The sequence below is a fragment of the Denticeps clupeoides genome, chromosome 1, assembly GCF_900700375.1.
Source record: "Denticeps clupeoides chromosome 1, fDenClu1.1, whole genome shotgun sequence".
NCBI classification, from domain to species: domain Eukaryota; kingdom Metazoa; phylum Chordata; class Actinopteri; order Clupeiformes; family Denticipitidae; genus Denticeps; species Denticeps clupeoides.
In genome coordinates, this window is record NC_041707.1 from 15,897,151 (window position 1) to 15,909,737 (window position 12,587).

General features: G+C 41.0%; 1 protein-coding gene across 6 annotated transcripts in view; it reads left to right on the forward strand.

Moving 5' to 3' along the window:
- The first annotated feature begins 594 nt into the window (after positions 1-594).
- Positions 595-12,587, forward strand: part of atxn2 (ataxin 2) — a 28,460-nt gene continuing 16,467 nt past the window's right edge. For 5 of the 6 annotated variants that reach the window (XM_028983900.1, XM_028983908.1, XM_028983925.1 and 2 more), the window contains exons 1-6: positions 596-1,097; positions 4,895-4,928; positions 7,783-7,842; positions 8,655-8,726; positions 9,265-9,412; positions 12,380-12,394. In XM_028983900.1, the coding sequence (XP_028839733.1) occupies positions 979-1,097; positions 4,895-4,928; positions 7,783-7,842; positions 8,655-8,726; positions 9,265-9,412; positions 12,380-12,394 (448 nt within the window). In that variant the 5' untranslated portion in view covers positions 596-978. Of the gene's footprint in view, positions 1,098-4,894; positions 4,929-7,782; positions 7,843-8,654; positions 8,727-9,264; positions 9,413-12,379; positions 12,395-12,587 lie in introns of all 6 variants that reach the window. The other variant, XM_028983917.1, reaches the window with a different exon arrangement.

The following is a 12,587-nucleotide window of genomic DNA, read 5'->3' on the forward strand; positions in this document are numbered from 1 at the left end:
TTGCATTGACCTGTATTTCTGGATACTGTTCCATAAACTACAATAAATATTATTCAAGGAAGCTCAAATGACTATATAGTAAACAAGTTTGGCCTCTATTGGAACAACTGTTTCGGACACGATATAACACAGCACTTATAATTTCTACTATGGGTTTTTTTTGTGCAACACCTGAATGCTTCGATTTGACGAGGCCACAGCCTGCCTACATCTGTTTAATAGCAAGCTTGTCCGTGGTGAGGTTGCCCCCACTGCATCATAATTAATAATAGGTATATATGAACGGTGTGCAGATCGCACCGGGGCTGCGTGTTTATAACGCTGACAGGCCCCGGTTCCCTGCACCGGCTCACGTGGGTGCCGCAGCACGACCCGTCGGCGCTCGGCCCGTCCTTCTACTTCCTGTAAATAGTCCCTCGTTTAAACAGTGCCGACGCCAAACGGCAGCGCGGTTCTGGGTCTTTTTGCAAGAATATCTACCGACGGCGTGTTGCTCTCACGAATCGGTTTTGTCTCTGCAGCTGTCAAACGGTTCCACGGCGGCGTAGGAGAGCCGGAGCGCCGCGCCGTGTGTAATTATCCCTCCGCGCTCCCTACTCCCCTCAGACCATCCAGGTCCTTTCACTGTCAGAGCCGTAGTCTGATTAAATTATAGTACACTTTTTCATTAAACTTAAATAAACTAGTCTTTTTGGTTTAGCGTGGATACAGCTTTATGAGGACTCGCCCGAACCGTCGTTTTACGGGAATCGCGGGAGCGGGAAGGATTCGTCTCCTGTTTTTAAAAGAGTATATTTAAGCCAGGCCAGCAGGCTGCCTCTGCCAGCCCGGTGGTCCTGAATAATCTGCGCTAGCAGCGAGTTGCGTCGCGACCGTTTCTTCTCCGCTTCGCGCTTTTTTTATCCGCATCTTTGGCTTCGTGTCAATTTATGTGAGCAACAGAACGCGTGTGCGCACGTTGTCGTTTATGGGAGCGCCATGTCCATGAAGCAGGCCGGTGGAAATCGCAGACCCGGCGCTGGTGGCGGCAGCGGCGCGGCTGCGGCCTCTGGAGCCGGAGGGAGTGCAGCGGCGGGCGGACGCCAAAGCCTGGGCAGGTGGGTGCTGCGGGGAGCGGTCCGTCTTCACACCACGGGCAGTTTTAATTCGCGCCGACGGCCTGGATTGTGCTAATGCGTGGCGGAACCAGGGAAGACGTAGAACCTGGTGGATGGTGGCGTGTATACATGCAGCCTGGCATTGTAGTTTTTTAGGCCACTTGCATTATATGCGCACCTCGGTGTGCTTGTCGAATCTATTTTATTTAAAAAATATTTAGGAAAACGATCTTTTTAACATGCGCTCGACATTGAGCCCTTCTGCTATAAAACTCCCCGGTCCCACGGCATTCCTGCCCCATACTTATAAACTTTGTGCGCCATAGCTTTTCACTTGGGCATTAGGACACTGAGGTAATCGGGGGCCTACCTGTAGCAAAATTGTAATCGTTAGTTTTATTAGATTTTCTGTATAAAATTCTGTGTGTATATATATATATATATATATATGTAAGTGAGTGTGCAGTCAGATCTCGCGAGAATAACACCAGCCACGGTCTCACGAAACCAAGCCTAAAATAACCTCTGATTTTGTATTTTAACCATGTATAAACCTAAACCACAAAATTATACACGAATAACTGTGTGGGTGACCTGACCTACTGCACTTTTTTTTCCCCCCCTGTTCATTTCATATTGACAAGCACCATATTAAAAATCTCAAACCCGTGACTGACTATATTTATAGGCGACCAAAAAAAAAAAAAAACACAATTTCCTGAAGTCGCGTATAAAACGCAGACCTGGCAACATGTTACAGGGGCCGATGTGCGGTTCGGAGGGTGCGGAGCCGCAGTGTCATTAGCGCCAGGACGCTGTTGGAGGTGGCGCAGCCGGCATGTTCCGCACACCTGAATGTTGGGCCTTTTCGCTGAATAGTTGTGCTCCACACACACACACACACACACACACATACAGGCATCTCAGGACCTAGCAAACGATATATATATATGTTTAATTGGGAGTCATTATTTAAACCATAGCTCTGATTTAAACGAGTGTAATGGTGCATTTGGATGTGCAGAGGAACGCGTGTTTATTGTATAAATGTGAAATCTGATTTTTTTTGAGGAGTTTTGAATGCCTCTACCTTGGGCTCAGTTTAGTCTCGTTTAATGTCCTCGGACGAAAAATGTCTCTAGAATGTGCCGCAGCAACGATTCCTTTCAAGCCTGGGCCGCCACGGTCACGGATCCGCTGCGATGTTTTTTTGGGAGCCCCGCACGCTGGGAGATTTCGGTGCATCACGGGATGCGTGGCGTGACGTCCGCGAGCGCGCGGTCGCAGGCGGAGCGGCGTGCGCGCGGACCGCCGTGTCCTTGAAGCATGACATTTGTGTGAGTGACGCCTTTTATTTGGGGTGCTGCGGAGTTATGCCGCCGTCGAGCTGTGCTTAACCCATGTTCGTTAAAAACGCCATGTAATTGTGGCTAACCTTTGTTAGGTTAATATTATGACTTAATTTCATCGCCCATCATGGCCTTGGATATGTATTTTTAATAATTTTTTTTATACTTTATTAATCCCAAAAGAAATTGCTTGTCTGCATTTAACCCATCACCCTTGGTGAGCAGTGGGCAGCCATGACAGGCGCCCTGGGAGCAGTGTGTGGGGAAGGTGCTTTGCTCAGTGGCACCTTGACGGACCGGGATTTGAACCGGCAACCTTCCGATTACGGGGCCACTTCTTTAACCCACTGCCCCCAGATTGCATAGTCTGTCTAATAACATGCATTTCCTGTAAACGCGTGTGACCTCCATACATGTCAGCTTACAGCTTCCCTGAAGACACGCTGGCATCACACACAGCCATATAGCATCACACCTCTACTGCACCATTAGGATACTGAAGAGTACAAAACTGGGTTGGGGGGGGGGGATCACTAGATAACTGGGTCATGTGGTGCTCATTCTTCAACTGTTCAACTACCTTGGTCGTGCCCCTTTCAAAGTATTTCTGAGAAAGGGAGTGTCTTCTTACATTTGAGGTCTTGACAGAAAAGGCGATGCCCCTAGATCGCCCCAAATACAACATTCTACCTAGATGTAGTCTCCCCAGACTCCTCCTGGTTGAAGCAACATATTAGGAACATATTCAAAACCAGTCAGAGATTGTGAAGGACAGGGCCCGCCTTTGATTGCCCATGGGTTGGATATTCCTGTACGTTTGACAGAGAGGTGAGTAGCCTGGACCCATCAGGTAGACAGAATGGATGTAGCCATGGATTACAGCTTTAATCGGGACTTAAAATTTAGACCCATGCCCAACAAGTATGGGTTTTTAAAAGGCCGAATCTGACATTAATGTGATGGCGGATGCAGGCCAACATGAGATTGTTACGTGTCTTATCATTTTTTGTAATTTTTCACATTTTTCCACATTTCAGACTTTGCCCTCGTTGCCAGTTCAACCAGAATGTAATAGCCAGAAGTTGGCGTCCATTTCACCGGCTCAGCATCCATTTTTGCGCGAAATCAAAACTTGACCAGCCATTTACTGCGCAAGCCAGAGCTCGAGTAAAATGAAACATTAAACACTGAAAAAGCACAATGCATCTATAAAACACATTACATGTACTGATATATGTACTGGCCCAGTGTCCCCTCTCCTCGAGATGATAATCAAGTTCATGCCCTTAAAACACTTGCACTTTTAAATTAGGATTTTCTTTCTTTTTAATTGATCCTGTATTGATTTCAGCTCCATAAATCACTTTAAGCACCAACACATTTTCAGTGAGTTATCTTTCTTGTGGAGATGTGCTTCATATAAAGAACTTTATTTGTTAGTTAATCATTTACAAGTCAATATTGCCTATATGCACAGCGATTATTTATTTATTTATTTTTAAAAGGTGAACTTGTAAAGGCGTGTTGTTAAATGTGATGCAGTCAAAAATTTGGTGCACCTAAGAACCAATACAAAAAGAAAGTCGAGAGCCTGGCATTGGTATACTGTAAAACGGTAAAACTACATAGCCTGATTCAAATGTGGCACATTTATCTAAAATATGAATGAAATGAAATTTAGTAACTTCAGTAAATTGTTAAAATAATGAGTGTGTGTGTGCACCCTGTGGTGGAGCCTCGCCCTGGGTGAGTCTGCGCCCAGTGTCCCAAGATGGGCTCTGGCAGCCGTGACCGCAAGTAGGACGAAGCGGTAATTAGAAATGAGAGAGCGATGTTAAAGTAAACTTTTCTGTATAACATTTGGTCTATAAATTGATGGAAACAGGAGAGGTTTTCTGGATCCAGCTGCCCACCAAGGACTTTTGTTTGTGTAATTATTTACACTTGTCACCCCTGTGGTCACTCTTCTTCTCTGAAAACAAGTGAAAATTAAAAAAAAAAAAACATTTTCATCTTGCATTCATGTCAGTGCCATGTCTGAGGATCTGGGAAGGGGGGAGGTTTTCGTTAAAGAATAATTTTACTATTATATGCCTTTCATGATTGTCCTGAGATCATTTTGGAATCAAAGATGTGAAGATCAGTGCTCTGTTCAGCTGCTCAACAGGTTCTCCACTGAAGTGACCGTACCAAATTTGTGGTGTCAAGCTGTTTTTTATAATTTTCTCATATATAAGGCTCTTAATACAAATTTGATTGCTTGTTGGTTTTCACTGTCATCATTGAGTCAAACCATCTGTTCTCCATCACACTAGAAATAATTGGTTGTGAATAGAAGGCAGTGAGAAAATATGGTATCTTACATGATTGAAATAAACTGTCATTTGTCTTGGAAGCAACTGTAATGTTTGAAGTGGCTGTCTATAATTTTCTGTTCTTTCCTTTCAGGGGACGCAACAATGCCAAGGGTGCTACCACTGCAGTAAGTCTGACTTCCCTCGCAATATCTAGAGATGGACAGATCTGTAACTCAATATTTCCTAGTGGTGCAGATTAAATAGTTAAAGAATGTTTTCATTATTAAAGGAAATTATTATTTGTAATGTTGTCTTGAAGTTTATTAATTTCATCTTATATTTATTGGTGAGAAGTGCCTATTGCTTATGTAGGAATTACAGATGAATGAAAAACACGAGTTTAAGTGGGGGGGATCATTGGAAATTTAAGTAAAATCTTACCAGAGTCTAACTTGGTTATTATTTTCATTTAATTGACTTTTTTTCTTCTGTAAACCGTGTCTGACAGGTTTGTGTGGTAGAATATGATGTGACGCATAGTTTCTGACTGCGTTAATAACAGTGCCTTGAGCAGCTTAATATGCATTTTAGTTACACGTGAGCTGAAACAGGTTACATTTATGTTTCACTATGAAAATATGGCATTGTTAGGGGCACCAGAACTATCGATTTACTTTGACAAATGTGGCCAGGTGAATTTTAATTTCAATCACAGTTGTGAGCCCTACAAGGCAAGATTGGTTTCAGGGCCTCCTTTTTCCTTTCAGCCTTTATTATGGGACCCCACCTTTATTGCATTATATTAGACAGCCAGTCACCAGCAACATTAGGCTCATGTGTGACTAAGATCAAAAGATTTTTTCTATGGTTGATTGTATAAGAGTATTTCCATTGGTACCATATTTATCAGTAAATAAACAGGACAGCCTGTTTGTTTGGGGGATTTTTTTAGGGTATTTGATCAGAGCTGTCTCTGAGAATCAGTGAAGTACAAGGTTGCGGTTGTTCTCGCCCAGATTTAGTCATTCTCAGACCAGGTGTTATGTATTTCCCAAAAAAAAAATCTGCTAGTGGATCTGTGATTTTCCAAAATGAAACATAAAGGGGTTAATTCCTCCCTATTTATATTCAAACAGCTTGTAGGAACATGCATTTGATTATTTACCTCAATGCACAGTAAGCCTTTAAATTGTGCATTAAATAGTTTGTTCTATTCAATGAAATTAATATTGAATAAAATATTTAATAATGAATAAAATATTTATTACTGCAGTGACAAGCTCATCAATTATGAAATATTTACAGTGGGGCAAAAAAGTATTTGGCAGCCACTGATTGTGCAAGTTGTTCCTCCCTTAAAAAGATGAGAGGTCTGTCATTTTAATCATTCGTACTCTTCAACTGTGAGCGAGAATGTAAAAGAAAATCCAGGAAAATCACATTCTATGATTTTTAAAGAATTTATTTGCATAATTGTGCAGAAAAAGTATTTGGTCAAAAGCAAAAATTCACCTCAATAACCTTGGTTGCCAATGACAGAGGTCAAATGTTTCCTGTAGGTCTTAACCAGGTTTTCACACACTGTAGCTGGTATTTTGGCCCATTCTTCTATGCAGATCTTCTCAAAAGCAGTGATATTTTGGGGCCTTCACTGGACACAGATTCTCTATTTGACTGAGATCTGGAGACTAGGAGACTCCAGAACCTTGAAATGCTTTTACGCAGCCACTCCTTTGTTTCCCAGGCGGTGTGTTTGGGATCATTGTCATGCTGGAAAATCCAGCTGCATTTCATCTTCAATGCTCTCACTGATGGAAGGAGGTTTTCCCCAAAATCTTCTTGAACCCTTCAGTTATTTTTTTTGATCTCATCTAACCACATGACATTCTCCCAGTCCTCCACTGGATCATCCAGATTGTCTCTGGCAAACTTCAGCCTGGACATGTGCTGGCGTAAGCAGGGGGACCTTTCAAGGGCTGTAGGACTTTAGTCCATGACTACGCAGTTTGTTACTGATAGTAACCATAGTTGCTGTGGTCCCAGCTTTCCCCAGGTCAGTGACCAGTTCCCACTGTGTAGTTGTGGGCTTTCTGACCATTTGTACCTGACAAGGAGAGATGTTGCATGGACCCCCAAGTCAAGGGAGATTGTCAGTGATCTTGTATTTATTCAATTTTCTAATAATTGCTCCAACAGTTGAATCTGCTTGCCTATTGTAGATTGGCTCATCCCAATCATGTGCAGTTGTACAATCTTGACCCTGGTGTCTTTAGATAGTTCTCAGGTCTTGGCCATGGTGGAAGTTTGAGTCTAACTGTTGGAATGTGTGGACCGGTGTCTTCTATACAGATAGCGAGTGAAGGATAGATAAGTAACAGGATTCTTGCTTGTTGGTGCTAAATACTGTGCCATATACAAATCATTTCTTTAAAAAACACGACAATGTAATTTTTCCTGGATTTATTTTTTTTTTTTTTAATGCCATTTTTACTGGGTCAGTGGTGACATAGCTGGTTAAAGTGACCCCGTAATCAGAAGGTTGCTGGTCCCAGTTCGCCAAGGTGCCACTGTCCCACACACTGCTCCCTAACTATGATTGGTTAAAAGCAGGGGACACATTTCATTGTGTGCACCATGTGCTGTGCAGCAGTGTATCACAATGATGATCACTTCGTTTTCACTTTATTCAAGGTGACTTATCAAATTTATCCAAATTTTATATGGTGATGTTATATAGGTTAATAAAAGGTCCAGTGTTACATTTGGCTATGACTCGGAACTATTTTTTTGGTCATTTCTTTGCTGATGCACAAAATGCTTAATTAATGTCATCACACATTTGTACATTATTCTTGAGCCAGTACAGTAATGTGTGACTTTGCTGTGTCATGAAACTCTGAAGTAGGTCCCTGTTGTGTAACTTCAGCCTGAGGAGGCTGTGGCAGCATAGCGTGTGACATCCTAGCCAGTACCCTTTTTACATTTTTTTTTTTTTTTTTTTTTTTTTTTTTTTTTTTTTTTTGTAATTCCTCTTTTCAGGTCTCCTTCAATGGTGTTTATGCAAATATGCGGATGGTTCATGTCCTGACTTCAGTAGTGGTAAGTCCACTTTCCATGACCTACACCAAGGGGCTCCCAGTCTTGTTTTTGGAAATCCCCCTGTGTTTCTGATTCCACCGACAAACAGCATTCTGATTGGTTTGCTTCGCAAAATAAGATGATCAGGTTCAAGTGTCTGCAGGCTTTTATTTAACTCCTTGAGGAGGTTCTGATAACTTCTAAAACCAATAACTGTTATCAGTGCAGCCTATCAGTATCAGGCAAGTGGTACAGATTGGGTACTGACATGCGTGCGGCATTTAGTCAACCCAGAGGATTACTGACCGATTGAGGGCTTGAAGAGGGGTCTTATTGTAAGGGTTTTTCATTAAACTTTTTAAGTCACATATTTGTTGTGTGATTTTATATATATATATATATATCTAAAATGTAAATTAGAGAGAATATACACACAATTTTTGCATCCCAATTTGGAGCAGTTACAATACATTGTTCATTCATCAGAGCTTGTATATGATGCAGTCACATTCATGAGCAAAGTTTCAAATAACAGTGAGTTTTGTGACTCATTGAAGGGGGAATTTGTAATTTTTAAAAATGTATTATGCAAATTTGTAGTCTCTTAAGGTAATGAGTTCCTAATTTCATTAAGCAACAAATTAAACCTTTAAAAATATTTAATTTACTGGGTAGTTGACATTTTGTCTTGATATTTATGAGTGTAAATTTATTTGTCTCCTAAAACCTCCTTCATTCATTAAATAAATACTTTAGATAAACAGATATCTCTGCAGTATACATTTATTTATCCATAATCAAAATAAACTATTGCCTCCTGATCTCTTTTGAAGGGCACCAAATGTGAACTTAAGGTCAGAAATGGCATGGTCTATGAAGGAGTCTTTAAAACGTATGGCCCAGAGGTGAGTCATTTCAACTTTCATAATTCAGGTTTGTATCATAACTAAGTGCATGTAAAAGAATTAAGCAATGGAATGCTTAAAGTTAAGTATTTAATATATAATACAATGGAGTACAATACAATAATCCCATTTCAATTTGTCCTTCCCTTTGCTGAACCAGTCAGAACATTATAGACCACTTGATCATTTAATCATAGCTTACATTAGAATATTACTTTGTTTGAATTCCAAGGATCACATGACTCATAAGTGGCCAGGATACTTTAATGAAATATTCATTGGTCAGATCTTGCTGTAATTGCATGATTCCTGCTTTTTGTGGCCTGTAGTTTCATTTATAATTATGTTAGAAAGGACTTCTGTAAAAGTAGCTTATCACAATGACAGACCATGAATTGAAGAGCATTGGTCTGGCATTACCCGTCTATTGATTTATTCTCTCGTGTTCATGTGTGGGTCATAGCCTAGTTTGTTTTGAGAATGAGACCATTTGTCTGGCACTCCTTTTCCTGTGCCTTTACTCTCTGTATGTCTGCAGTGTGAAATGGTTCTAGATGCTGCACACAGAAGTTCAGAGCTCAGTGGTGGACCTCCTCGTGAAGATATTGTGGAGAGCATCATCTTCAAGTCATCGGACGTAGTGGTAGTGCACTTCAGAGATGTGGACCTCAACTATGCCAAGAAAGGTGAGTACACATCAACAAAACTGCAGCTGCTATTTATAAAAAAAAAAAAAAAAAAAAAGCATATTTCAGCTATGTAGCTCAGTAACGTAAAGACAGTAATGTAAGCTGCAGATTCATGAAAGTATTTGGTTTATTGCTATTTAGACTTACAGAGCTCAATGAATTTACTTCAATTTCATTACAATTAAAAGTCTTCCCAGTTTTAATGTCTGTCAAATTAATTCATATTAAACTAGAGGCTTCCCAAGGTTCACAGCTTTCCACAGAAATCAGCAGTGAGAACTTTCTCCTTCGGTTCCCTTTTTACTTTGATGGCCAAATCGAGTGAATGGGTTTAGACGGGGTCAGGTGTAAGAAATTTTTATTTCCTTCTTTGGGTTTAAAATACCCTTTTCATCTTGATTTCAAGTCACTGGAATAAAAACTGAATTAATTCAAAGGGAAGAGTAAAAAGTCCTAAAATATACACCTAGTTATTCCCTTCTTCAGCAACCCCCCCACAAATGGTGGTTTGAATGTAGATCTGCGGTTTGTCTTATTTTCAGAGGAATAATAGGCTATGAACTGCCATGCTAAAAGAGTAGTCACAGTATTTTATACTATGGCTTAGAGAAGAGTGTAATAATACTCAAAATGGTTAAACTTAATTTTTATTAAAAATTGTGCTGTCAAGTCTAAGCAAAATATATGAAAAAATTCTAAGAATTCTATACATGTCAAAAAAGTTAACATGAGGTTTTGGCAAATTTATTAAAAATAAAAACCTGAAAAATCGCATGTACATAAGTATTCACAGCTTTTGCTCAATACTTTTTCGATGCATCTTTGGCAGCAATTACAGCCAGTAATTGGGCCAGTCAAGAACATTGTCATCCTGAAGCCTCTCCTTTGATATATTTAGGGTCGTGGTCCTGATGAAAGCCCTGGTCAGAGTTCAAGAGCACTCTGGAGCAGGTTTTTTATCCAGGATGTCTCTTTACATTGCTGCAGTCATCTTTCCCTCTATCCTGACTAGTCTCCCAGTTCCTGCAGCTCAGAAACATGCCACCACGGTGCTTCACTGTAGGGAGTGATTGTCATTGTGATACCCATCACCCTTGGTGAGCAGTGTGCTGCCACAAAAGGAAGCAGTTTGTGGAGACTGTACTTTGCTCAGTGGCACCTTGGTGGCTCGGTATTCAAACCGGCAACCTTCTGATTATGGGTCTGTTTCCTTACCTGCTAGTCCAACCACTGCCCCATGGTTAGTATTAGCCTAGTGATTCCATGAGATGGTATTAGCTTAGTGATGAGCAGTGCTGGGTTTACTCCAAACATAATATAACTTCACATAACTGATAATATATCAGTTTATGAATATATTAAGTGTATATAGAATATGATAACTTGGTGCTCTTTACACTGCTGAACTGTTCATGATGAGTGGACTGTGGGCAGGATGTGATTTTCTGAAGTCCACCATGATCTTATCGATGTTCAGAGATTGTTTGTTGTGGCACCATGCACCTCCTCCTCTTTGTATGCCAACTCATCATCCCTGTTTATCAGTCCCAATATGACCCCTGTCATATAATCAGCAAATTTCATGATGTGGTCGGTGGAGTGTCTGGCCGTGCAGTCGTGAGTGTACAAGGTGAAGAGCAGGGGACTAAGCACGCATCCCTGTGGTGATCCTGTGTTCAGTCTAGTTTCACAACCAGCTTTTGAGGGATGATTGTGTTGAAGGCAGAGCTGAGGTCTGTGAATAATAGGGGTGTCTTTTGGCAAGAATCTCACGATATGAATCATGGTACACTGGTCATGATACGTTCATATCATATGTTGTACATGTATATATACTGTACATATTGCAATATTCTGCAGTTCCCTGAAAATGTAAAAACAGAGCTAAAATACAAGATGCTGTTATTGGTCTGTCATGTTTTGCAATTTAATTATGTCTGAAATGTTAAGCAGTAATTCAAAGTACCACGCTGTACAGCGCCATCTACAGGAGTGGAGGTTGTAGTCGCATGCTGATTTTTTTTCATCTCGACTGAGCTCACAAAATTTGTATAACAAAACAGAAAATGGTGTGAGCTCAACGGGTCTGTAGTTTTTGTGGCATGTCACTGAAGATGTCTTTATATCTGGTATTATTGTGGTGGTCTTGAAACATGCTGGGACCAGTGACTAGCTCAGAGACATGATGAAGATCAGAGACAGGATGCCAGCCAGCTGATCAGTGCAATCTTTGTTGCCAGGTCCTGCACTAACTCTTTAGAGGAAAAGTCCTCCATACATCAGCTGTGGAGAAACAAAAGTATTTTTTATTATTCCCCCCTCCATCTGCGCTTTGTTCGCATCAAAATGTGTGAAGTCGTTTGGGGGGCCAGTGGTGGCCTAGCCACGTAATCAGAAGGTTGCCAGTTTGAATCCCGATCCACCAAGGTGCCACTGAGCAAAGCACCGTCCCCACAAACTGCTCCCCGGGCGCCTGTCATGGCTGCCTACTGCTAACCAAGGGTGATTGGTTAAAAGCAGAGGACTCATTTGGTTGAGTGCATGTGTGCTGTGCTGCGCTGCAGTGTTTCACAAAGACAAAGTGAAGTGATTGTAATTGTGATACACAGCACACAGTCGCAAAGGTTGTGAATACTTACACTCATGTGTCATTGTGGTGTGTGTAGAATTCTGAAGGAAAACATTTTCTAATCCATTTTCGAATAAGGCTATATCATAACATAATGTGGAAAAAGTGATTTCAAGATCAATCATGTTCAGCGAGCAACTTGGTAGTTCCGAAATAAAGTACTGCTTAAAATTAGAGGTGGCAAGATGATTGAAAAGAACAAGGAGGTTCATCCAATCAGAGAGTTTAAATATGTGGTATAGTCTGGTATGAAGGTGTATGAGGGCCTGCTGCTAACACTGGTCTTCCATTGTCTTTTTCTCTTTGTTTTTTCCCCTCTCTCTCCCCTTGTGTAGTCTCTTCAGAAACAGGTAATGTTACCTTTTCTGATCTTTTGTTCATTTCACTTCCACTTATTTGTTTCATTTGAGCACTCTGCTTGGGGTTTGAGCATGATCACTCTGGGCAGTGCTGGACTTTTATTCTGAGACACAGGGTCACATACATGACCTTTTGTGCCTCAATGAGAACAAGAAAGTAATATCAAATAAATTATTGGTAAAA